At 36.9% G+C, this 25,038-nt stretch overlaps 1 protein-coding gene across 4 annotated transcripts in view; it reads right to left on the bottom strand.

Moving 5' to 3' along the window:
* ATP2C1 (ATPase secretory pathway Ca2+ transporting 1) overlaps positions 1 to 25,038 on the bottom strand; it is a 165,692-nt gene that overhangs the window by 83,743 nt on the left and 56,911 nt on the right. For all 4 annotated transcript variants that reach the window (XM_088026210.1, XM_028099279.2, XM_088026223.1 and 1 more), the window contains 4 exons: positions 7,212 to 7,322; positions 4,779 to 4,895; positions 2,157 to 2,246; positions 108 to 143 (listed from right to left, as the gene is read on the bottom strand). In XM_088026210.1, coding sequence (XP_087882336.1) covers positions 108 to 143; positions 2,157 to 2,246; positions 4,779 to 4,895; positions 7,212 to 7,322 — 354 coding nt within the window. The remainder of the gene's footprint in view (positions 1 to 107; positions 144 to 2,156; positions 2,247 to 4,778; positions 4,896 to 7,211; positions 7,323 to 25,038) is intronic.

Here is a 25,038-nt window from a genome sequence, read left to right on the forward strand (position 1 = left end):
ATTACCATCCCCCAATAACCAAAGATTTTCTCGTAAGCCACCTTAGTTTTTTTAAGCAATTAACTAAAATACCATTTTCATGCTGACAAAGTAGACCACCTACTCACCTGAACAAAGGCTACCGTGACGACGATAAGTATTGCCTAAACAAAACAAAGAAATAACCTTTTAAAGCAGAAATTGTAACTTCAAAAATAACTGTTAATCATGTTTTATTTTTCTAACTCTATTTGCAGTCCCCAGATACCAGACACTAAGCACTGAGATCAACTGGGGGAAGAAATCACAACTCTGCCTTAGGGGAAAAACTGACAGCCAAAGTGCCTTGCCTCCCCTAGGACAACTTCTCAAATTTGATCTCAAGATCCCTTTCTGCTCTTACAAACTGAGGACCAGCTTTTATGTGGGATATAACCTACTGATATTTACCATAATTTAATACTCTTTTAATTGCTCAGTTTTAATTCCTCCTTATTAATTCATCTAAAAAGTAATAAAACCATTGCATGTTAATACATACAACATTTTTTATGAAAAATACACTTTCCAAATAAAAAAAATTTGTGAGAAAAGTGCAAGTGTTTTCAATTTTTCTATCTTTGATGTCTGTCTTAATACAAAGCTGGATTCTCACATTTGCGTCTGCATTTAATCTACTGTCCTATGTATAGGCTGAAGTATAGGAAGAAAACCTAATCTCATACAGATATTGTTGGAAAAGGAAGGAGTATTTTAAAAGCCTTTTCAGATTGTGGATATTCTTCTTAGCTACTACACCCAAATTAGACAAGTGCTAGTTACTTAATTTACAATAGAGAATCTAAGCTGTATCAATGAACTTTTCATAATTATAGTAAAATCTACTGATCTATTTTCAATTTGAATGGATCTTTGATCACTGAAAACATTGTAACATCTTACACTAGTCATTTAGAAAATACTGATTTACTTGGTTATTCAAACCTTTCAAGTGCTGACGCATTTCATAATAGTAAAAAAAAATCATATTCATTGAAATACTACTGATCTCTTTAGAATGAAGTCTTAAATATTAGGAAGCTATTTAGCGCACAGTAATTCATAAATATTTTGCAAAATTCTATCACTTGAAAGCTTGAATTTTATCACCAGCAATAAATGTTCTTTATTTTTCTTGAAGTGACAGTATTTCATCATTTCATTCACTTCCTAAAAAAAAGTCTTAATAACCAAGTTTGTCTATCATTCATTCATTCTAGTAAAGCCTAGTTCAGCTCACCACAATCATCCTTCCTTGAAACAACCATTGTACCTCAATATATGTAGGTCCTTTATGCATACTTCCCATTTTATTACACAGAATATTCAAAAGGTATGTACTCAACTGTCAAGATTTAATGAAATTAATTTTTACTGCTTTATGAAAAACACTCCTAAGAGAAAGAATGAAAGAAAACAATGCCCACTAGTACAGGTTGGTGCCATTATTCTGACTTGAGTCAATGCTCACTTTTACCTGCCACTGCTCTTGCACCACTGATGCAAACATACAAAGCAAAAATAATGTTTGAGTATTACATAAACAGTTTGACCTTACATGCTCCCTGAAAGCGTCTTACAGACACCTGGGAGTCCATAAGCAAGAGCTCAAGAACTGCAGCTCTATATTAATTTCTACTGTGTTCTTATACGTAAACATATCTGCTTTAATCAATGCTTGTACTTGCTATAAATTTTTATACTACAATAAAACACAGGACAAGAAAAAAAAGAAGAGGAAACTTTCAATGAAAGCTAGAACAGCTTAGCCAGAAAAAGAATAAAATCTTACAAAGTAAACAGTGTTCATTGTTATATTTTTTAATTTCATAATCATCAGGCTTCAGTTCACAGTCAAAACATTCTCAAAGAAAGTAAACTAAATTGAAATTTTAACCAGAAATTTATTATAAAATATTTCATATCTGTAAAATTACAAGGTTGTTAAATAATTCTCAGGAGTGCCAATCACAGACCATTGAACATTACTTGAGATTACTGCAACAAAATGCAGAATTTGGACATTAACAAAAAACCTGAAGAAACATTAGGCACTTCTCAGTTCATTTTCCAAAATAAAAGCCAATCCTAATTTTAAACAATTATCCAATAGTTTAAAAATACAAATATTTTCTTACCACAGTGATACTGACAGCATCATCAAACTGATGCATTAAAACACTGATGACTGCAGAAGCCAGAAGCAGCATAATAAGGGGATTTTTAAACTGAAAGTGAAAACAAACAGCAATTCAACGGTTTTGTATGAATGGTAATTGTGTTCCATCACAACAAAAACTTAAAAAAAAAACACGACTGAGGCATGATTAGAAAATTATGAGTCTACATTTGAATGAGATTTTTTATGTCTCTTTAATTAACAAAAAAAGTATTTACACTTAACTACATTTAAAAGTCATCGCTTCATAACAGTACCTTTTCAGAAGAAAAGAAAATTAAATATCAATATTAAAACTAAGAATTTACCAATTCCTTATGGTACACGTGTATTTTTGGTACATTAATTTAATAAATATAGCTGGTCTGCATTTCTACTGAGGCTAGAATAAGTGGAAAATGAATTTTAAGATAAAAATTTAGGTTAACACTGGGTACAACACCTAAATTAAGATCCAAACATACTTAATAAATTAGCACAGATTACAATTCTGTGGTTGACCCACATGCCCCAGGAATAATCGTAGCTAAGAACCAACAATAAGATCCACTCCACAGAAGCTGAAGATTTTCTAAATGCTGGTTTTCCTATTATCTATCTGGCAGAGGCAATAGTATCTAAAGAAACAGAACCACAACATCAACCCAACCAGGCAGCACTTAAATGACCAAGCACCAGAGCCACCCTAAATTGTTCCAGTTGGACATCCTATACTCCTTAAACATCAGAGCTGTGTTGTCAGAACCTCTTCCTCTGATGAAGTGGTGCCAATCACTGTTAAAGGTGCAAAGTAACTAGGCTACAAAGAATTCATCCCACCAGAGAGCCCCAGCCCCTAGATACCACAGCAGCGAGGTTAGATGCCATCACTTCCCCCTCCGCATATGGCTCCATTCCCTGGCACAGGGGTTCTGACCCTGCTTCACATCAGAATCATGTGAAGAACTTCTAACACATGCCTAGGTTCACACCAGACCAATTAAATCAGAATCTCTGGGCATAGGGCCCAGGCTTCAGCATTTTTTAAGCACTCCCCAAGTGATTCTAACGCCTAGAAGATTGAAAATCACTACTCTTAACAAACTAAAACTACAACGGCAATGTGGTTCAGGGTTGACAAACCACACACACTTAACTGAGTCAGAGTACCTGGGTTTAAATCCAGCTCCTGTCACTTGTGTATGACCCAAGTTCCTCATCTCGGAAAATACTACCTTATACCAAGACTGTGGTAAAGATTAACTAAGAATGTATTGTGTGAACCACAAAAGCCGCTTCAAATGTTAGCTCTTAGCATCACAAATTGAGAACAAGACCCATGGGCTTTTTTTATTACGACCTCTAAAAGAGCTGTGCCAAAGCAGCAAGCACGCCACTTGATTAACAACGGCAGGCTCCAGACAAATGTTTGCAAAGCAACAAACTCAGTGTTCTTTGTAGAGGAATAGAGTCACCCAGTGCTTTATGATTAACAACTGATATTTACTGTTAATTGCTGCTTGTGCTTAACTACATTACACTACTTCTGTTTCATTCTCACAGCAATCCCATGATGCAGGTAGTCAAGCTTTGAAAAAGGAGTAAGAAAGTAAAACATTAAATTATACTGCCTAGTAATAAGTCCAATCACCGTAGTTTATAAATCTAGAATGAACTTCCTAAAGTTTTAGGTAATGTGGATAGGTGGTAAATGTGAGAATACAAACATGCATATAAAAAATGTTCTACAAACACATGACAGATACACACAAGGTTCTTTTAATCTCTAAAAATTCAGTTTTTCCATTTTAAACAAACTCATTTGCAAAATTAAGACTGATAAATTTGGGCCCATTAACAGGCCCTTTAGAAAAGTTACACATAGATCTTAAAAAAAAAACAAAACTGTACTTAGAAGGCATTAAAAGTTTTCTTTACTAAAAAGAACTTGTTAAAAAATAAATAAGTAAAAATAAAAAGAACCTGTTTGGCAAACTAACCCTACTAGGTGAAAACTGGCCATAGGATTCTTGGAACTTTTCACACTAACATACTTGTTACCAAGTTAAAAAAAAAATTCTACAATAAGTCTTCCTGAAAAGATTAGGATATTGACAAAATATAAAAATAGCTATTGTTTATTGATAGCTTACTATCTCCTAAAATTATTATCCTCATGTTATAGATAAGACTAAAAGGATAATAAAGATCATAGAGCTAGTAAGAAATAAAGATAGAATTTGTACTCAGGCAGTCTGGATTCATAAACTACCTTATTTTTACTACATTTTCTAAGCTGGCCATATTACTTTAAAAAATATTAGCGTTCCTTAATAAGACAAATATAAGGTAGACATCTGTAAAGGAAACTACTGTTCACAGTATTATTCCATGTTATACAACCGTAAAGATTTGCACACTAAAAATTATAGAAGTTCCAGCGTAACAGCAAACCCTAACAGAAAAAATGTAGGTAAAAAACATTTTTTACAAATTATTTCCTTTCTCTACAAAACAAAAAAAAACTTGACAAAAGTAAACAACCACACTAACAAAAATACATATAAATTACACAGCAGAGGAGGAAATAAAAATATTTCACCTGAGAAATATACTTCTTCCATAGTGGCTCATCTTCACTGATATCAAACTCATTCCAGCCATGGAAGGCTCGCCTATGACTTACTTCACATTTGTTTAGACCATTCTGAAGATCAGCCTATTAGATTTTACATATAAAAGTTACTAAAAATGTTAGCAAAGAGCAAAAGAAGAAAAACACAAGGGTACATATTGTATGTTCATATTTGTAAGAATTTATACAACAGTCAAAACTAATCTGTTGTAACAAAAAGCATTATCAGTGGTTGCTTGGGGCCAAGAGCAAATACCTACTTAGATTAACTGCAGAGGGACCTGAGGAACTTCTAGTAGTGATGAAAGTGTTCCATATCTTAATTCTGATGGTGGTTAACATGTGCCAAAATGTAAACTGTTCCGTTAATATGGGTACATTATATTTCATGTAAATTATACCTTGATTAAAAAAAATTACTGATGTACAGGTAACATACATTATATTAGCACATTTTTTTTAAAAATGTAAGCAACAAGGTATAGTTTAATAAACAAAAGACTTATGATTTTCTCTGGGAAGAAAGAAAGAAACAAAAACCAGCCACATGACTTACAGAAAGCAAAGTATCAGTACATTTTAATTAGCTTTCTTTGCTTTCATTGTTTTATTTTCTAACATTAGTTTCTCCAAAAGAACATTCAATGGACCATAACTGCCTTTCTTGTTCTGTGAGCCTATCAAAACCCTCAGATTAGTTTACTTTTTACTCTTGGACTGTGTAATTATTTCAAGCAGATAATTTGTGGTTCCTAAATTACTAAAAATATTTATGTTCTATGAACACCACCTAAATTCTTCAGTCACTGCAATATTGTGATTTTTAAGAAATGTATATGTTATCTGGTCATTCAGATGCCCAAAACATATTCCTCATTTGTATATGGTCTTCCTCCAGGGTTGCTGGCTCACAGCTCCTAAAACCCTTGGAATTTCCTGGGATGATGGCAATAAAGGTGTCTTTTGTTGTGTGAATGAAGGTGACTCTTGGACCCCACCCAAGAGCAGCAGCTGGTAGACAAGAGAACCAACCACATGATTACAGGGTTCAGTCCTAGCACCCCCACCACCATTCTCCCTCACCTCTGAGGAGGAGAGACAGGATGAAGGCTGAATCAGCCAAAGGCAAGTGCCTCAGTCAACCATGCCTAAGCAATGAAGCCTCCATAAAAGCCCAAAAGAACTGGGTTTGGAGAGCTTCCAGGTTGGTGAACACATGGAGACTAGGGAGAATGGTATACCTGGAAAGGGCATGGAAGCTCTAGGCCTTTTCCCCATCCCAGACCTATGTATCTCTTCATTTGGCTGTTGATTTATATCCTTTATCATATCTCTTTAATAAATTGGTAAACGTTAAGTGTTTCCCTGAGCTCTGTGAGCCACTCTAGAAAATTAAATGAACCTAAGAAGGAACCTCTAATCTGTAGTGGGTTGGTCAGAAGCATAGGTAACAGCATAGGTCTGTGACTGACTTCTGAAGTCAGGAGTAAGGGGCAGTCTTCTAGGGCTGAACCCTTAACCTATGCAATCTGATGTTATCTCTGGGTATTGTTGGAATTGAGTTAAATTATTGGGTGTCCAAGAATTGCTTGGTGTTATATGTGGGAGAACCCCCCCAACCATGTTGGAACTGGGTCTGGGAAACTTAGAAGAGTCATTGTCTCTCATGATTTATTATCATACCTGTCATTTAAGAATGAAATTACCTGCATCCCTAAAATAATCAGTTTCTCTGGCCAAAAGCTTTACAATAGTTTGATAAGTCTCGCAACACTTAAAAATATTTAAAATAAATGGTTTTAAAACAATATAAATACAACCAAACACCCTCAAAAAATATATATCCAATGTTTTTAATGCCATCATTAAAATACAGGAATTTTGAAGGAAAAATAAAAAAAGTATTCATGTTACATCAGTTTGTGCTTTTAAAACTAGGAAGAGATTAAATTTCATAAGCAATTAAAGTTTACTTGCAGTCCCTATCTTGCACTTACATTTTACTTTACTTTAGAAAACACTTAACAAAAAAAGATAAACTCCTAACTCTACTTATGTTAATAAATTGATTATTTTATTAATCCAACTAATCCTTACACAGCATTAATAGTTGCTCACAATGCTAATGCCCTAGAGTTGCACTGTCCAATCAGGTAAACACTAGCCACCTGCAGCTACTTAAATTTTAATGAATAAAAAATAAATTAAATTAAATTCAGTTCCTTACCTAAATATCCACACTGCAAGTACTCAGTAGTCATATTTAACTATTGGCTACTGTACTGAACAATGCAGAACACCACACTTATGTCATCAGAGAAAATTCTATTGGATGGCATTTACCTATGTCTAAATGACTGATTTTACTATTTATTCCCTACCTCCCCACCAAGCACTTACTTGGAGAATGCTTGCAACTTCACTGACGGGTAATTCACTTGCTTTTTTTGATGTCAATACAGGAATCATTGTCTCATTTTCACCATTAGGAATTTTTTGAAAACGTGCAACCTAGCAAATAAAACCAAAGGAAAAATATTTGAATATACCAAAAAATTGGAATGCAGTCTACAATAAATGAAAATCCAAATGTTCACAGAAACTTAGTTTCCAGTTAGAAAACAAACATTTTGAGAATAATATCTAGTCCTCATAAGATAACTTTCTACTAACCATGTACTATTCTCCAGAAAGCACATCTCAAAAATCAAGCCACCAGTGCCAGCTAGAACACAAAATAATTTCCACATTAAATAAAAAAGATGCTATTTCTACAGCAATGTAGTGAGTGAAAAGTAAAACAGATGTCCCATCTAGCAGATCCTAAGAACTACATGTAGTCATAATCCTCTAAACTCATTATGTTTAACAGGAAAGACAGAGAACAGCTAAGCTTTCTCCATTTTAACTACTCCTGTTGGTTAGCCCATTTCTTAACTGTCCAGAAAAACACCTGACTACTCTACATAAGCACCAGGACAGCAAGTCAGATTTAAAAACCCATTCCCAAACTAGCAGGAAAACAAAGAGCAAAAGAGAGACCACACAAGCAGAGGATGCACAGTTAGGGAAGGGGCTGTGAACAAGCAGAGTAAATCACAGAAATGGTGGTAACTATGGTATCTACTTGATGCAGCTCCATAAGCAAGTATCTACAGAAAAGTGTTTATTTAACACACTTCCAGAAATAAATCCTCAATCCAGACTTGTCTTGGGTCCTAAGCTGACAGATTAATCTTTATAGACAAAAAAAAAAAAGTTTTGAATAAGTAGGAGAAAGGAAGACAAAATCTCCCCACAGAAACTTTAGGGAAGAAAACATTTTAGTTCCTACACATCCACTGATTAAAATACTGAAACTGTAAAATAATACTGAAACTGAAGTGATCATCTTACTGCCAAGACACACGTCTTTAAGCTTTCAGATGGAATGTTTTCAACCTTGGATAATCAACATTTTTAGGATAAAATATTTCCCTAAAATTTTTTTGACACAACACTTCTTTAAGACAACAAATCAGACTGGGACACCTGGGTGGCTCAGTCCTTAAGCATCTGCCTTCAGCTCAGGTCATAATCCCAGAGTCCTGGGATCAAGCCCCGTGTAGGGCTCCCTGCTCGGCAGGAAGCCTGCTTCTCCCTTTCCCACTCCTCCTGCTTCTGTTCCCTCTCTCCCTGTGTCTGTCAAACAAATAAAATCTTATAAAAAAAAATGAGATTGATCAAAGAAGAATAACCTTAAGTTTCTATTATTGTAAGACAATAATAGAGACCTGTATACTGTCATTATAGAGGTCTGTGTACATAAAAAAAAACGTTACGCTTACTCCAAAAACCAGTAAATAGCTATGGGAAAAAAAGTACTCCCCCAGTGTAACTGAGTTCTGGAACAATCAAATACATACATGTTTTCTAATCTCATTTATTTAAAAGGCATTCCTGAATGTTTAAGTGCTTTAAAGCAAGAAGTGGAAGTATTTTTCTACTTTTAATGAGAAGATATTAGTAACCAAAATTTCTGAGGAAACTGGAGACAGATTACCTTTCATACAAAACAGTCTTGAAATTATTTAAAGCATATTTTTACATAATTAAGAAATACAAAACCTTAAAAAAATTGGAAATTTCATAAAAGTTGTACACGTTTTAGAGCCACTGAATGTCCTTATTTCAAACCTATAAAACAAATCTTTCCTGGGACAGGAAAGATTTAACTGAACCATCCCTAAATTAAAGACTGGAGAAACCCTGCAAAAATACTTGACACTTAAAACAATGAGAACTAAACCAGTGTGACATGCTTATTTTATCTTGTGAGATCTTAAAGCAAAATTAAGAAGGAACAAATATATTTACATTACCTACAGTGACAATGAGATTAATAAAATCTTTTATTTTTAAGATTCCTATACCTCAGTTTCTTCACATATAAAATAGGGGTAATAGTGCGAAAGTTGTGTGAAAATTACATCCATTAATAAAGCACTTGACCCACTAGTAATAAGGACTGAAATAGCTATTTTTCTCCAAAAAGTATTTAATATTTACATGTATATTCACCAATACAGTTAGCTCAATACAGAACTAAATGCCAATCAAAGTGAGTAAAGTTAGATTTGCAGTAATTTTTATTAAAATGTACTTTTTGGGGGGGTGCCTGGGCGGCTCAGGCAGTTAAGCATCTGCCTTCAGCTCGGGTCATGATCCCGGGGTCCTGGGATGGAGCCCCACATCAGGCTCCCTGCTCTGCAGGAGGCCTGCTTCTCCCTCTCCCACTCCCCCTGCTTGTGTCTCTTTCTGTCAAATAAATAAAATCTTTTAAATAAATAAATAAATAAAATGTACTTTCTGAGGCGCCTGGGTGGCTCAGTCGGTTAAGCAGCTGCCTCCAGCTTGGGTCATGATCCCAGGGTCCTGAGGTCCAGCCCCAAGTTGGGCTCCCTGCTCAGTGGGGAGTCTGTTTCTTCCTCTGCCTCTCTTCCCCCTACCACCCGTTTGTGCTCTTTATCTCTCTCAAATAAATTTTAAAAATTAAAACTAAAATAAAAAATAAAACGTATTTTTCTATCATTGATACAGTGGAAATTGCCATCCTAAGTACCCAATACATAGTACAAGAGCCTTTCTTATAAAATCTTTTTAAAGGAATCTTTTGGTAGTTGTTACAAAAGACAGGGTCTGGGGCGCCCGGGTGGCTCAGCTGCTTAAGCATCTGCCTTCAGCTCAGGTCATGGTCTCAGGGTCTGGGGATTGAGCCCTGCATCAGGCTCTGCTTCTCCCTTTCCCTCTGCTACTCCCCCTGCTTGTGCTCTCTCCCATGCTCTCTCTCTCAAATAAATAAAATCTTAAAAAAGAGAGAGAGAGAGAGGGTCTATGTTAGAATACACTCTCCATAAAATCCCTCATGAGCATTCCATGGGCCCAAAAGAGCTGAAAATCTCAACAGAAGAAAGTAAGACTATTTTGCTTAATAATGGTTAAGACACTGAAGGGACATGATGGTAATGATTTAATATATGAAAAGCTGCCATGTGAAAGAGGGAAACACCAAAACCAAAGGGTGAGTTTCTAGCCAACCAACTTCTGGAGTTAGAATGAAGAGCACTAGATGTGTTCTGGCAAAGGCTAGACAGCCATATGATGAGGACGGATTTCACTGAAAGGATTGCTATTAATAGGGGGAGGCTACAGAACAAATTTCTTAGCCAAAGGCAGCAATCTCAACTAGATTTATGCCTACTAGATTCTATTTCAACCTAAAATTATGGAAATTATTGAATTTTAATCCTGTTTTCTTTTTAAGCAAATGTTATCTTTAGTAGTTCAAATCGATCATTACTTCTACGACACATATGAGTAATTTGTTCACTCATTTACTCTTTCAACAAACACTGCATTTATTGAGAATCTGACTCTGCAGTAGGCCCTTAGTATTAACAATGAGCAAAAACAGCTTGAAGGGGAGGAGGGAAGAGGAAGGGGACAAACGTTATCAAAGACAGCACTAATGGAAAACTGAAAATGATCACTACAATGAAGAAGTCCATGGGCATGAGAGCTTACACAGAGACTGCAATTCGGACAGGGAAATTTTCATGAGAAGTGATGCTTATAGAATTGAAAGCTGCCTAAGGGAAGGGATGGAAGAAGTGAGGGAACTGAGTGTACAAAGTTACCCAGGAAAGGGGGGAGCATGGCAAAATGAAGTACTAAAAGAAAGCCAACATTTATTCACTTAGTCATTCCATCTTTAGACACATAATCAATGTTTATTATGTGCCAGGCACTGTTGTTGGCACTGACCAAAAGGTAAGAAGACTAGCCTCATGAAGCTATATACCAGTAAGAAAGAAAAGACTATAAATAATGTACTATATAATAAATACTCCAGAAAACAATTTAAAAAGGAAGGATAAGTAGGGGAGGAATTGCTTCAACTTACATGGGGGGGGGGGAGGAGCAGAGAGGACCTCTCCAGTAAGGTGGCATTTGGGCACAGATACCTGAAAAAAAGCAAAGGAACTAGCCATTAGATCTCTAGGTAGATCTGTCCAGGCGGTAGGCAGGTATGTGTACATACAGGAGAGGTCCAGGCTAGAGATACAAGTGTGGGTAGTCATGAACATATAAATGGTATTAAAACTGAGAATAAACCATACCAGCACAGAAGAAAGGAAAGAGATCTATGGCTGACCCTAGGGCCTTCTCCCAACATAGCAATCAGAGATGAGCAGTAACCAAGAGAAGAGACCAAGAAGAAGCAACCAGTGAGGTAAAAAGAGCACCAAAAGGGAAGTCAAGTGAAATAAGTATTTCAAAGAGAGTGTAAATGGCTAGGTCAAATGCTAGTGAAATATTAAGATGAGGACTGAAAACTGACCATTGACCTTGGCAACACAGAGATAAAGAGAGCAGTTTCAATGGAGTGGTGGTAAACAAAAATCAGACAGGAGTGGTTTCAGAGAAAACAGCAGGAGACAAGGTGGAGACAGCACATATAGATAATCCTTTCCAGTTCTGCTGTGAAAAGGGGCGGAGAAATGGATTATAGCCAGAATGGAGTGTAGGTTTCAAGAGCTGGGTTTTTTTTTTCTAATAAAAGAAATAACAGCATGTTCATATGCTGATCAGAATGACCTGTCAGAGGAAAAACTAGTAATTTAGAAGAGAGATGGGACAACTGATAAAGTGATGTTCTTGACTAAATGAGAGGGGATGGAATCTGACATATTTGTAGAGGGACTGGCCTTAGATAAAGGAATAGACAGTTCATCCACAGTTACAGATGGGAAGGCAGAGTAACATGATAAGGATGCAGGCATGTTGGTAGCTGTGGTAGAAGAAACATATGGAAATATTCTTCTGAGAATTATCTAGTTGAAAAAAATCAGGACATATAAAGCAAAAAAAAGCTAAAGAAGTAGGTGAGGATCCTACAGGGCCCTATGGGTAATATTATGGAATTTCTGTCTTAATTCTAAGGGCAAATGGAAGGCCTTGCACTGTGGTCTTAAAAGTAAATAAATAAAAGGCACAAGTTGGAAAATGAAAAAAAAAAAAAAAAAACCCAGAATAAGAGTGGTGAAAACACACAAGCTTGGACACTATTACGTACGTCTAAACAAGAGATAAATGTAGCTTGGACAAGGGTGGTGGGGTGTAGGAACAGATGCACCTCTAGGTAAAAATAACAGTACACGATAATGAACTAGACACATATATCAAAGAATTATACTAGATTTCTAGCTTGTCTTACATGCTAAATACTAATGCTATTCACCATGGTAAAGAATATTGGAATATTCTTTTTAACCAATGGTGCTGTGACAACTACATATCCATACAAAAAAAGCATAAAGCTGGATTCTTCCCTCACACCGTATACACAGATTAACTCAAAATGCATCAAAGACCTAAATGTAAGAGCTTAAACTACTAAACTCTTAGAAGACAACTTGGGCTTAAATCTTGACCATGGTTTCCTAACATGGCACCAAAAGTACAAAAAACAAAAAAAGACCGAATATCATCAAAATTAAAAACTTTTGTGATGCAAAGGACACCATCAAGAAAGTGAAAAAGGGGGGCGCCTCGGTGGCTCAGTTGGTTAAGCAACTACCTTCGGCTCAGGTCATGATCCCAGGGTCCTGGGATCGAGCCCCGCATTGGGTTCCCTGCTTGGCGGGAAGCCTGCTTCTCCTTCTCCCACTCCCCCTGCTTATTTTCCCTCTCTCGCTGTCTCTCTTCTCTGTCAATTAAATAAATAAATACAATCTTTTAAAAAAAGTGAAAAAGACAACCCACAGAATGAGAAAATATTTGCAAGTCATTTATCCGATAAAGGGCCTGCACCTACAATATATAAACTCTCAAAATTCAATAATAAAAAGACATAATCCAATTTTAAAATGAGTAAAAGATCTGTATATTTCTACAAAGAAGATATAAAAATGACCAATAAGCACATGAGAAGATTTTCCATCATTAGTCATGAGGAAAATTCACATCAAAACCACAATGAGATAGCACTTCACATCCACTAGGATGACTATGGTAAAAAAGATAATAACAAGTGTTGGAGAGCATACAGAGAAACTGGAACCTTCGTATATTGCTGGCGGAGCTGTTAAAAGGTACAGCTGCTATGGAAAGTTTGGCAGCTATTATATGTGTGTATATATATATTTATTATTATTCTATTATACAAACATGTCATTTTCTCTGGATGAATGAGGAGAGTGTTTTCAGCTTCAAACGATTTCTGGGTGATTTAATAATGCTTTCATTTTGAGAACAATAAGGTACAGGCAAATCACATAAATTTAGTTGAAGGTAAATCATCTTAAGGGGCAATGTATGTCCTTCATACGTTACTACAAAAGTTCATTGTCTATGGTCCCAGGTTTCAAATACTAAGTATTATTTGCTTATCTCCTACCTCATGCTAAAAATATACTGGGCTAACCTATATCTTAATCTCTGCATAGCTGCTTTACATTTGTTTCAAATAAAGGCATTTATTAGATCTACACCTTGGATTATTTAACTCATGAAACCAATAAGCATTTACTAAATACACCACACAGACAACCACAGTCCATAGTCTATACCTTGCAGAGATGAGTAATTCAGTTGGAGAGCCATGTCATACCAGAACATACACATACAAGAGTTGCCATACAGCAATCAAATCACGACAACGCAAGTAAGTCTGAAAATTCAGGAGGGGAATACTGTTACAGCCCTCAGAATTCTAGGGAAATTGACCTGAAGCCATTAAAAGTGGATAGCAGGGAATGGCTAACACCTGCCAAGGAAGCATTTTAAACAAGAGATAAACACTGGTAAAAGCCAGAGCAATAGAAATCTAATCTGTATGTGACTAGGCTGATTCAGCTAGAATGAACTAAGTGTTTTTACTATGCACTTCTACTTCCATTAATTGACCCAGATCTACCCAGACATTAAGACAAACTACGGAATTTTTAATTGGATGTATTTAAAAACTGCAGAAACTTTTACATCTTTAGGACATATCAAATAATTCAGTTAAGTATAGATCCTAAATGCATCAGGCCCCATTACAGACCTACTGAACCCAAATTTGTGTTTTAACAAGATAAGCAGGTGATTCACTCATATTCTGAGTCTAAGCACTGTTATACTTCAGTTCCCAATTCTAATACAAATTAGAATTATATGGGGAGTGCTATGGGTTGAATTGCCCCCACCAAATACATATGTAAGTCCTAACCCCCAGTTTAACAGTACTGAGATATGGGGCCTCTGTGAGGTAATTAGGTCATGAGAGTACAGCCCTCATGATGGTATTAGTGCCCTTATAAGAGACACCAGAGAGCATGTGTGTGTGTCTCCTCTCCCTCTCTCCCTGTCCCTATCCCTCCTCCCCAGCCTCTAGAACTGTGAGAAATTAATGTCTGTTATCTAAGACTCCCAGTCTATATTTTGTTATAGTAGCCAGAGCAGACTAACACAGGGTTTTTTTTTCCATTATTTTTTAAAGATTTTATTTATTCACTTGAGACACAGAGATATATATAGAGAGAGCATGAGCGGGGAGAGAGGCTGAGGGAGAGGGAGAAGCAGGCCCCCCACCGAGCCAGGAGCCCAAAGTGGGGCTCAATCCCAGGACCCTGTGGGACCATGACCCGAGCCGAAGGCAGACGCTCAACCATCTGAGCCACTCAGGCGCCCCCCTTTTTTCATTTTAATCCAAGTGTCCAGGCACCATCCTTAAGAAGTGTGAATCATTAGGTCTGGGATGGAGCCAAAACATCAATTTTTTTTTTTTTTTTTTTGAGAGTGAGAGAGCAAGTGCAAACTGAGGGACAGAGGCAGAGGGAGAGAGAATTTTAATCAGGCTCCATGCTCAGTGCAGGACCCAACATGGGGCTCGACCTCATGACCCTGAAATCATGACCTGAGCCAAAATCAAGAGTTGAACACTTAATTGACTGAGCCACCCAGGTGCCCCCAAAACATTTATTTTTAAAAGCTTCCCAGGGTGGGTCTAATGCACAAAGTTGATCACTGGCCTAGAGGATGAGGTTGAAAGGCATGACTGGATTAAACTCAAACATTAGACTGTTTTACTTTTAAAAGGTAAGTATCTTCTAAAATGAGTCACCACCATAGGTTTATAAACTGTCCCTGGAAAAAGAACAAAAAAAAAAATCTGTCACTCAGAATTCAGCACATGGACAGAAATGTGATTTGAAAAAGCAAGTCAGCAACGGTAGCTCAAATCACCCAACAGAAGTCAAGCCACGGGGTAAAACAGAAAATACTTCATCCCTACAAAGTTCAGGAGTACTAAACAAGGGCTATTAAAAGTTTTCAGGTCAATTCTTGACAATAAGTTTTCTAAGTTTCACTTACAAGTAAACAGAAAGACACCTCTAACACTCAAGAAAATTAAGTGTACTCAGTATTAAACTTTAAAGTACCAGGCACCTCTCCACAGTTGTTTAACAGCTATAGCATAGGAAAGCAGTGTTATCTGGGAACTTTAAGGGTCAAACTATACAATGCCATTGTATAAATGTGAAGAAGGCATAACCAGGCTGAAGAAAACAACAGTGACACAGGAGTTCCAACAAGACAATACTAATGACAGCAGTTCCAATTCAAGACCAGTAGGTTCACAGTGATTTACAGAAATCAAGCAGACCTACTCAATTTAAGAAGCAGTTCCTTGATTAAAGCCAAAAGTAAACTGCACTAAATAATCCCACCTAGATGTGGTTGTAATTACTGACACAGAGAAGCTTACACACATAAAACACACTCCAGGTAAAAGGTAGAATTTGCACTTCTGGCATCTATCTGCAAACCATATTTGTAGAAATGACACTATCATTAGAAGTAGTACTGGATTTTCAAAAGGTGACCAAATGACTCCAAGTTTCTTTAATTGATCCACTGGTTGAGAACAAGGCAGCCAGTATTTTTCTGGAACACTGTGTAAGTCCACTTAGGGCCACACTGTAACATGCTCAGCTGGATGGAATAATAGTGCAGCAGGCATCAAACCAAACACCCTTCAGAGCTGGAAAAACAGGAAAGGTTCTAGACCCCACTCCAATTTCAAACACAACAGCCTTTCTTTTATGTGTTATATGTTTTGGCTTCAGCAAAAAACAAGCTAGTGTTTAAACAAAGAGCTTTACAGCTTTAGAAGGGAGAAAGAGAGGGGTGTCTGGGTGGCTCAGTAGGTTAAACAGCTGCCTTCGGCTCAGGTCATGATCTCAGGGTCCTGGGACTGAATCCTGCATGGGGCTCCCTGCTCAGCAGAGAGTCTAGTCTGCCTCTCCCTCTCCCCCCTGCTCATCCTCTCTCTCGAGCTCTCTTTCTCAAATAAATAAAATCTTAAAAAAAAAAAGATAAAAAAGGTGTGGTATATATACAAAAAGGAGTATTAACCATAAAAAAGAATGACATTTCTCCATTTGCAACAACATGGATGGGCCTAAAGGGTATAATGGTAAGTGAAATAAGTCAGATGGAGAAAGATAAATACCATATGATTTCACTCATATATGGAATTTAAAAAACGAAATGAACAAACAAAAAGAGATAAGTAAAAAAAAACCCAAATGTAACAACAAAAAAAACAGACTCTTAAATACAGATAACAAACTGGAGGTTGCCAGAGGGGGAGATGAGGGGGTTACGACACACAATTGGGTGAAATAAAGATTAAGACTATACTTACCCTAATGAGCACTGAGTAATGTATAGAATTGCTGGATTATATTACACGTCTGAAACTCATATAAGGCTGTATGTTAATTATACTTCAATAACGAAAAAAAAGAAAGAATACCGGTACTATGTGGATCCCAGCAAAAAAGTTAAAGCTGAATATCACCAGTGGTAACTAGGTCTAGAGCCATAGTTCTCAACCCAGAGGGCACATTAAGGTGCACTGCACATTAAAATCACCTGGGGAGCTTTCAAAAATTCCTACAGCTGGAACTCCAGACCAATTAAATCGGAGTCCACAGAAATGGTCCAAAAGATGTGGAGATCCCAGGAACAGGTCTTTTTTTTTAAATCTCCCGAAGTGATAATGTACAGGTAGTGCTCTTAACCTACCCATAAATTAAGCAGGAAATACCGGAGATAGAGGAGCATGTTAAATTACTTCAAAGGAATGTACTCAGCAAATTCTAGCCTGTGGGAAATTCTATAGGACAAACAACCTGATTTTGTCAATAAGCTACAAGGGAAAGAGGGGACATTTTTAGACTAAGAGATATTTATGAGATATGTTAACCAATTACAGGGTTTGGGCCTTCTTTCAATCCTGATTCGATTCAATAATCTTTTTTTTTTAATTAATCCAGATTCACAGTTGCTTTTAACTATTGTCTCTCTTTAGTATCCTTAAATCTGGAACAGTTCTTACTTTTTGTCTTTCATTGCCTTGACACTTTGGAAGAGTAGAAGCAGGTTATTTTGTAGCATCCCTATCCTAAAAATTACAATTTGAGATTGTCTGATATTTCTAATTAGATTCAGGCAACACATTCTGGGGAGAGGGGAAACACCACAAAACATTACAACTTTCTCAAAACATCTTATCAAGAGGCATATGGTATTTGCTACAGACATCATATGTTGAAGCCATAACCCCCACAATGTGAGCGTATTTGGAAGCAGGGCCTTTAGGACGGTAATTAAGGTTAAATAAGAACATAAGGGTGGATCCCTAATCCAATAGGACCAATGTCCCTATAAGAGGTAGAAACACCCATAGTAAAGCACACCCAAAAGGCCATGAGGAAACACCAAGAGGACAGCCATCTGCAGGCTGAGAGAGGCCTCACCAGAAACCAATCCTGCGAGCACCTGATATTAGACTTCCACCCTCTAGAATTGTGAGAAAGTCAATTTCTGTCTTTTAAGCCACCCAGTCTATGGTGTTCCGTCCTAGCAGCCTGAGCCTACTAATACAATGCTGTTGGTCCCATTGATGGTGATGTTAATTTTGAACATTTGCCTAAAGTGGTACTTGCAAGATTTTCCCACTATCAAGTTACTATATTTCCCTCTGTATGTACTAACTTTCGTGTGGGGAGATATTTTGAGACTAGTAAAATAAACTGTACCTTACACTCTTGCTTACTAGGTAACTCTTGCATGAAACAGTTATTACTGTGATGGTTACCAAATGGTGATTTTTGTAATTCCATCATTGTCTACATGTATTAAATGGAATCCTACTGTAATAAAGAACTTTCTCTTCTTCCCAGCTGTATATATACTCTCACTTTTTATATCATGGATTTCTACCTTATTCTATAAGGTATAAAATCCATTATTATTCATTTTGTTGCTCAAACTGTCCCAGTTTTGGCCAGTGGGGGGCCTTGAAAAGGCTGCCTCCTATGTCCTTGTGACAAGTTCTCACCAATTTTCAGCACTTCCTTACTTTCTGGCACCACAAGATATTCCAAGCATATCTTTGCATTTTCCCTGCCCCAGCACTGAATTAGCCATTTCTCCGCAGAGGCTTGGTTCCCTTATTGACAAAAAATATTCAGAAGTGTCATGGCTTCAAGGCCTTCACAACAGACTGAATTAAGGAATGTATACACATACACACAAACCTATCTATTTTCTTACCTGTATATATGTTAAAAACATTTAATCCATACTGAAGCTACCAATTCTAATCTAACTCCACAGAGGTTCATTTCACCCTTTTCCCTTATATCTAATTCTTTAACAATGGAAAAACCTGACTCTCATTATCACCATGATATATACTTACTTGCTCTAATCTAGAATACCTAGAATAGTTCTAACCATACTATAAGCAAATTTTTACTAGAGTGCAATATTTGTGTACAATACTCTTTGTCTCTAGTCTTAAGTTTGTTTATAGTTCTTTTTATCAATAGCCTTAGAGTCAAACTCCTGTACTCCAAAATTACTTGCTAGTTCTTCCCATTACACCCTTCAGTATGGTTGTTATTCAACTGAAATAGCTAGGTTCATTATTTATTTGTATTATTCCATTTGGGATTTCTCCCCCATCATCTCCCCTGTCTTTGTTAATTCTGAGTATATGAAACAAACTTAGTTCTAATACTCAAAACTATTCAAAATAGGGAAAACCAGATTAGTGTCAAACCCTATCCCTTCCATTTCTTCAATCTCTACCTCACCCTATGTTACCAATCTCATTATTTCTAGTTTTCCCTATGTTTGGCAAACATCTTTCCTGTTTCCTTTTGCACAAATGAGCAGCTGTGTGGTATATTTTATTTCCTCCTCTTCTCTTTAGAGTAATAATCTATAGATAATCGTTTTCTCTTAACAATATATCCTGGAGATCAATCCATCAGTTCAGAGATCAGCTCAGAGATCTTCCTTTTTTCCTTTCAGAGCTGCATAGTACTGTTTTATGGATATAACATATTTTATTCAACCTCTCTCCTACATATGAAATTGCAAACAATGGTCCATGACATATAGATGTTCATACTGTTGGAGTTGTACCTTCAGGAAAAATTCCTAGAATTGAAACTGATAGACCAAAAGGCAAATGCATACACAGGATTTTGTCGGATACTGCCAAATCTCAGGAGGGGCTGTGCCTTCTCATCAGGAATGTATGTGTCTGTTTCCTCATACCCTTGCCAACAGGATGGATTATTATACTTTAAATTTTGTCAATCTGAAAACTAAAAAATGATGTCTTGGTGTATTTAAATTTGCATTTTTCTAATTATAAGTTTGAAATCATTTCATGTTTAGGGGTCATTTTATGTTTTGGGGGGAATTACCCATTTATGTATTTTGATCATTTTTTTCTATCAGGTTATTATATTCTCTTGATTTTTTTTTAAGATTTTATTTATTTATTTGACAGAGAGATAGCGACAGAAGGAACACAAGCAGGGGGAGTAGGAGAGGGAGAAGCAGGCCTCCCGCCGAGCAGGGAGCCTGATGTGGGACTCGATCCCAGGACCCTGGGATCATGACCTGAGCCGAAGGCAGACACTTGACGACTGAGCCACCCAGGCGCCCTTGACAATGTTTTTAGATGCATAAAATTTTTTCAGTTTGATAAAGTCCAGTTTATTTTCTCTCTGTGTTTGGTGTCATATTTAAGAATCCACGGTCATGAAGATTTCTTCCTGAGGGTTTTTAAGATTTATTTGAGAGCACACAGGCACACACAAGCAGGGGGAGGGGGAGAAAGGGAGAGAGAGAGAGAATCCCAAGCAGATTCCTTGCTGAGCACAGAGCCCGACACAGGGCTTGATCTCATGACCCTGAGATCATGACCCGAGCCGAAATCAAGAGTCGGACATTTAACCAAATGAGCCACCCCGGTGCCCCAGCTCCTGAGGTGTTTTTTTTTTTTTTTTTTAAGAATTTTATGGTTTTTAGCTCTTATAGTTAGGTGGCTGGTCCATTTTGAATTAATATTAGTATACACTGTGAATTTGGGGTACACCATTGAATTTTATAATTACAGCTAGGACATACTGCTTCTCTCCTTAAAGATTCTGTAAAGTCTGGCAGTTAATTTTTGAAGTTTACCTTCTGTACTATTTAGTCAGTCCATCCTAAATTACTGAGTACCAGACAATTCATGGAACTGGGCATTCTGACTCTTAGAACATGTTGTTAATATTGAGTCTTCAAGAATAACTCAAAATACAGGGGCGCCTGGGTGTCTCAGTCGTTAAGCATCTGCCTTCAGCTCAGGTCATGATCCCAGGGTCCTGGGATCGAGCCCCTCATCGGGCTCCCTGCTCAGCAGGAAGCCTGCTTCTCCCTCTCCCACTCCCCTGCTTGTGTTCCCTCTCTGTCTCTCTCTCTCTGTCAAATAAATAAATAAAATCTTAGAAAAAAAATAACTCAAAATACAAGGACAGTAAGAGAAAGGACTGATACATTTTATTACTTAAAAATGAAATTTTCAAAAAAATAGTCAAGACAGCTAACAGATTGGGAGAAAATATCTACAACATACCACAGATATTTCTATGCTGATGTTCATTGCAGTATTATTTATTCACAAGAGCCAGAAGGTGGAAAGCCAAGTGTCTACCCACAGATAAATGAATAAAAAAAATGTATACAATGGATTATTATTCAGCCATAAAAAGAAATGCAGTTCTAATACATATAGAATATGGGTAAATCTTGAAAACATTATGCTAAGTGAAATAAGCCAGAAACAAAAGGACAAATACTGTATGATTACACTTAAATGAAATATTTAGAAAAGGAAAATTCATCAGAGGCAGGAAGTAGATTAGTAGTACCCAGAGGCTAGGAATAAGGGAGAAATGGGAAGGTATTGCTCAATGAGTACAGAGTTTCTGTTTGGAGTAATGAAAAAGTTTTGGAAATAGCGATGACAGTTGCAAAACACCGTGAATGTAATTAATGCTACTGAACTGTAACACTTAAAAAAACTTGCATTTTGGTACCACCTCTTCCAATTTAAAGAACTGGGTTGTAACATTTAAAAATTAATCAACTCAGGGCACCTGGGTGGCTCAGTCATTAAGCGTCTGCCTTCGACTCAGGTCATGATCCCGGGGTGCTGGGATCGAGCCCCGCATCGGGCTCCTGCTCGGCGGGAGGCCTGCTTCTCCCTCTCCCACTCCCCCTGCTTGTGTTCCCTCTCTCGCTGTCTCTCTCTGCCAAATAAATAAAAAATCTTTAAAAATTAACCAACTCAATCTAGTTTATTACTCTAGTACATATAATTAACAAATATTTTAAAATCAGGGTCACCACTATGCATTCCACAGAGACTGATGGTAGGACTGCTTACAACTCCCTGTAGATGAAACTTGTAATGCAGAATTCATATACTATGGTTACTTACATCCTCAAATATCTAAAAACCAAAAGACGTAGGTTCGTTCTTCACCTTCCTAGATCTGAGCAGAAATGCAAAGGTAAAGGTTGTTCTCCAAAATGAAAATCTGATACAGTGGTTTCTATCAAAGTCCCAGTATTTCCTCCTCTAGCTCTATTCCTTTCAATTTAGTATTTTAAATCTCTCCTCTCAATCTCTGCTTTTTTTGCCCTATGTATTGTAACTTTCTCCCTTTCCCAAAGTAGACATTTTCATTTCCCATGCTTAGATAAGCATGGGAAATGAAGCTAATTCATGCTTATCAGAATGCTAATGACTTTCTTAAAAGTAAAAATAATACAAATATGACAGCTACAATCCCAACAACCTTCTTTTCTACGTATCTAGTTCATCATACATTAAATAATGTTTTACATGGGGGCAAATGAACTTTTTCCTGAGCCATTTAGTCAATGTTTAACTCTGGCATCAATGTGGGCAGCCCTCTGCCACCCTTTCAGCAAGTCCTCCATCCTACTGGACAGAATTCTTAGTTCTTTCCCCACTTTCTTTGGCAAATATAGCTCATTTCTTAGCCCATTATGACAACACAGGGGTAGAGAATGGGATCACTGACCCTTTCCAAGTTAATCTCTATTTGCCACATTACCTCCAACTTGAAAAAAATTTCAATCTACATGCTTCTTCATGAGTAAAGTCCTTGAGGTGCCTTAAAATGTTTGTACTTTTTTCTCCAACAATGCAATTAAAAAAAAAAATCAATCCTACACATTCTCTTGTTAAATTTCACCCATCTGATCCAAAGTTTTAGATTTTTAAAAAATGTTCAAGTAAAATAAAAGCCAAAGATTTTCATTTTAATTTTCAGCACACCATACTCTTTAAGCAAGATTTAGAAACAGACTCTAGCATTTCCAACTGTTGTCTGTTGAACAACTGTAACCAATCTGTAATCCAAATGAGACTGAGGCCTTACATAAAATGAACAAACCAATCCAAAGAGGCTCACATGTTTAATCTGTTGTTTTTAAAAAATGCCCTTCACTCAGAAGTAGTTTTATCTTCTGTAGAATCCACTACTAATACTTGTTTCCGCTAACCAATGACCTTAGCTGCTTCCAAGGACACAAAGAGGGAAATGAATTCCTGATCAGTACATATCAACAAAACCATGTTTACAAAAACCAATCCTCAACAAGAATAAGGACAGGAAAGAAAGCACCACTTTACTAGTCAGGCAACTTAATCAAGTTGCAGGGCCAGCTGTTTCACTTCTAAGTCAAAAGAAACTGGTATTACAAAGCAATACACAATGGTTTTGAAAAGCAAAGTAAAAAAAAAGAAAAATACAAATCCAAGCCTCGATTAACTCTACTAAACAATCACATTCTGAACCTGACCCCCAAGAAAATCATAGTTCCTAGCTCACTTCAAACATTCGCACCCAAAACCACAACATTGCAAGCAGCCTATGTGGTAAAATATCTACTACTTGGCCCCACCTGCCTGAAATGTCTGCAGAACATCTCTACAGAAAAGAGGGACCAGGGTCCAGTCCACATACTCCATACCTTACCAATCTTTCAGGCTTCATTCTTTCTATGAATCTTTTTGTGACATCTTCCCGCAACTCTGCATTAGCTACCCACCCCCTAGTACTCCACTTAGCTATCACAGCTCCTCCAAACATGTCTTTTTCCCTCTGCTACACTACTGTAAATTCAATGGCTACAAGAACTAAGGGTTGCACAAACCAGCACTGGCCATGTCTGGCACATATCTGGTTCCTGATAACTGCTAAAAGGATAAATGAATAATTAAGCTAACAGACTTAACTGTTTTAAGTAACACTCTGCTCCTAAACAAAAACTGTACATTCATACAATTAGGAATTAATTAATTCCAGTAAGTTCATACTTAAATCCCTTTCCTGATTTCTACTTGGGGGAAAAAACCCTCCTGTCATCCAAAGTAACTATGAGTCAAAGGAAGATGCAATTATCCAACCGCTTTCACTTAAATGTATATTCTCTATTTGCTCTGCATTATATATAACTGCAGAATATTTGTATGGTTCTGATACTTGCTTATGAATAACTGGGCTTCTTTCTATTGAAATATATGTTCTCGTGATGAATAGAGGTGGTGGGGCACCTGGATGACTCAGGTGGTTAAGTGTCTGACTCGATTTCAGCTCAGGTCATGATCTCAGGGTCCTGAGGTCAAGCCCCATGTTGGGCTCCCTGCTCAGCCCAGAGTCTACTTGGCCCTCTCCCTCCCTCTCTATCCCTCCCCTCACTGGCTTGTGCTCTCTCTCTAAATAAAAACTTAAAAAAGAAGAAGAAGAAGAAGAAGAGAGGTGGAAGGAAAAAGGGCAATCAAAAAATCACTTCATCCAGCAAGCTATTTATTCCTCAGTATCTATCTTCATAACATGTAATTTACATCACTTCGGAACCCACATGCATATTTTTAATTCCTTGTTTTCAATCTCCAATCTTTTTAAGTTACAATCAAAGATACCCAAAAATGATACTATTAAACCCAATCAGTAATTTGAATAGACTTTTAGCTGTAAAATTAGCTATGAAACTTTCATGGAGCACTTCCATTTAAAAAAATGAGCTATTTGTTTTTAAAAGATCCACAAGAAACATGATGTTCTATTATTTTGAAACTTTAAGTTTAAAAAAAGTCTCAAGCTCTGGAATCTGCATACTGGTAGTATATGTCATCACAGCAGTTTGAGGAGGTATAAAGGAAAAGGACTATTAGCAGTAAGAGGAACAGGTGGAGATTTACACTTCTCACTTCCTAAGCACCAGTGGTGATGCTGAGTACTTCTATTAC

This window comes from Eumetopias jubatus, unplaced genomic scaffold (genome assembly GCF_037043125.1).
Source record: "Eumetopias jubatus isolate StellerSeaLion01/CBP00866 unplaced genomic scaffold, mEumJub1_p1.0 scaffold_1, whole genome shotgun sequence".
NCBI lineage: Eukaryota > Metazoa > Chordata > Mammalia > Carnivora > Otariidae > Eumetopias > Eumetopias jubatus.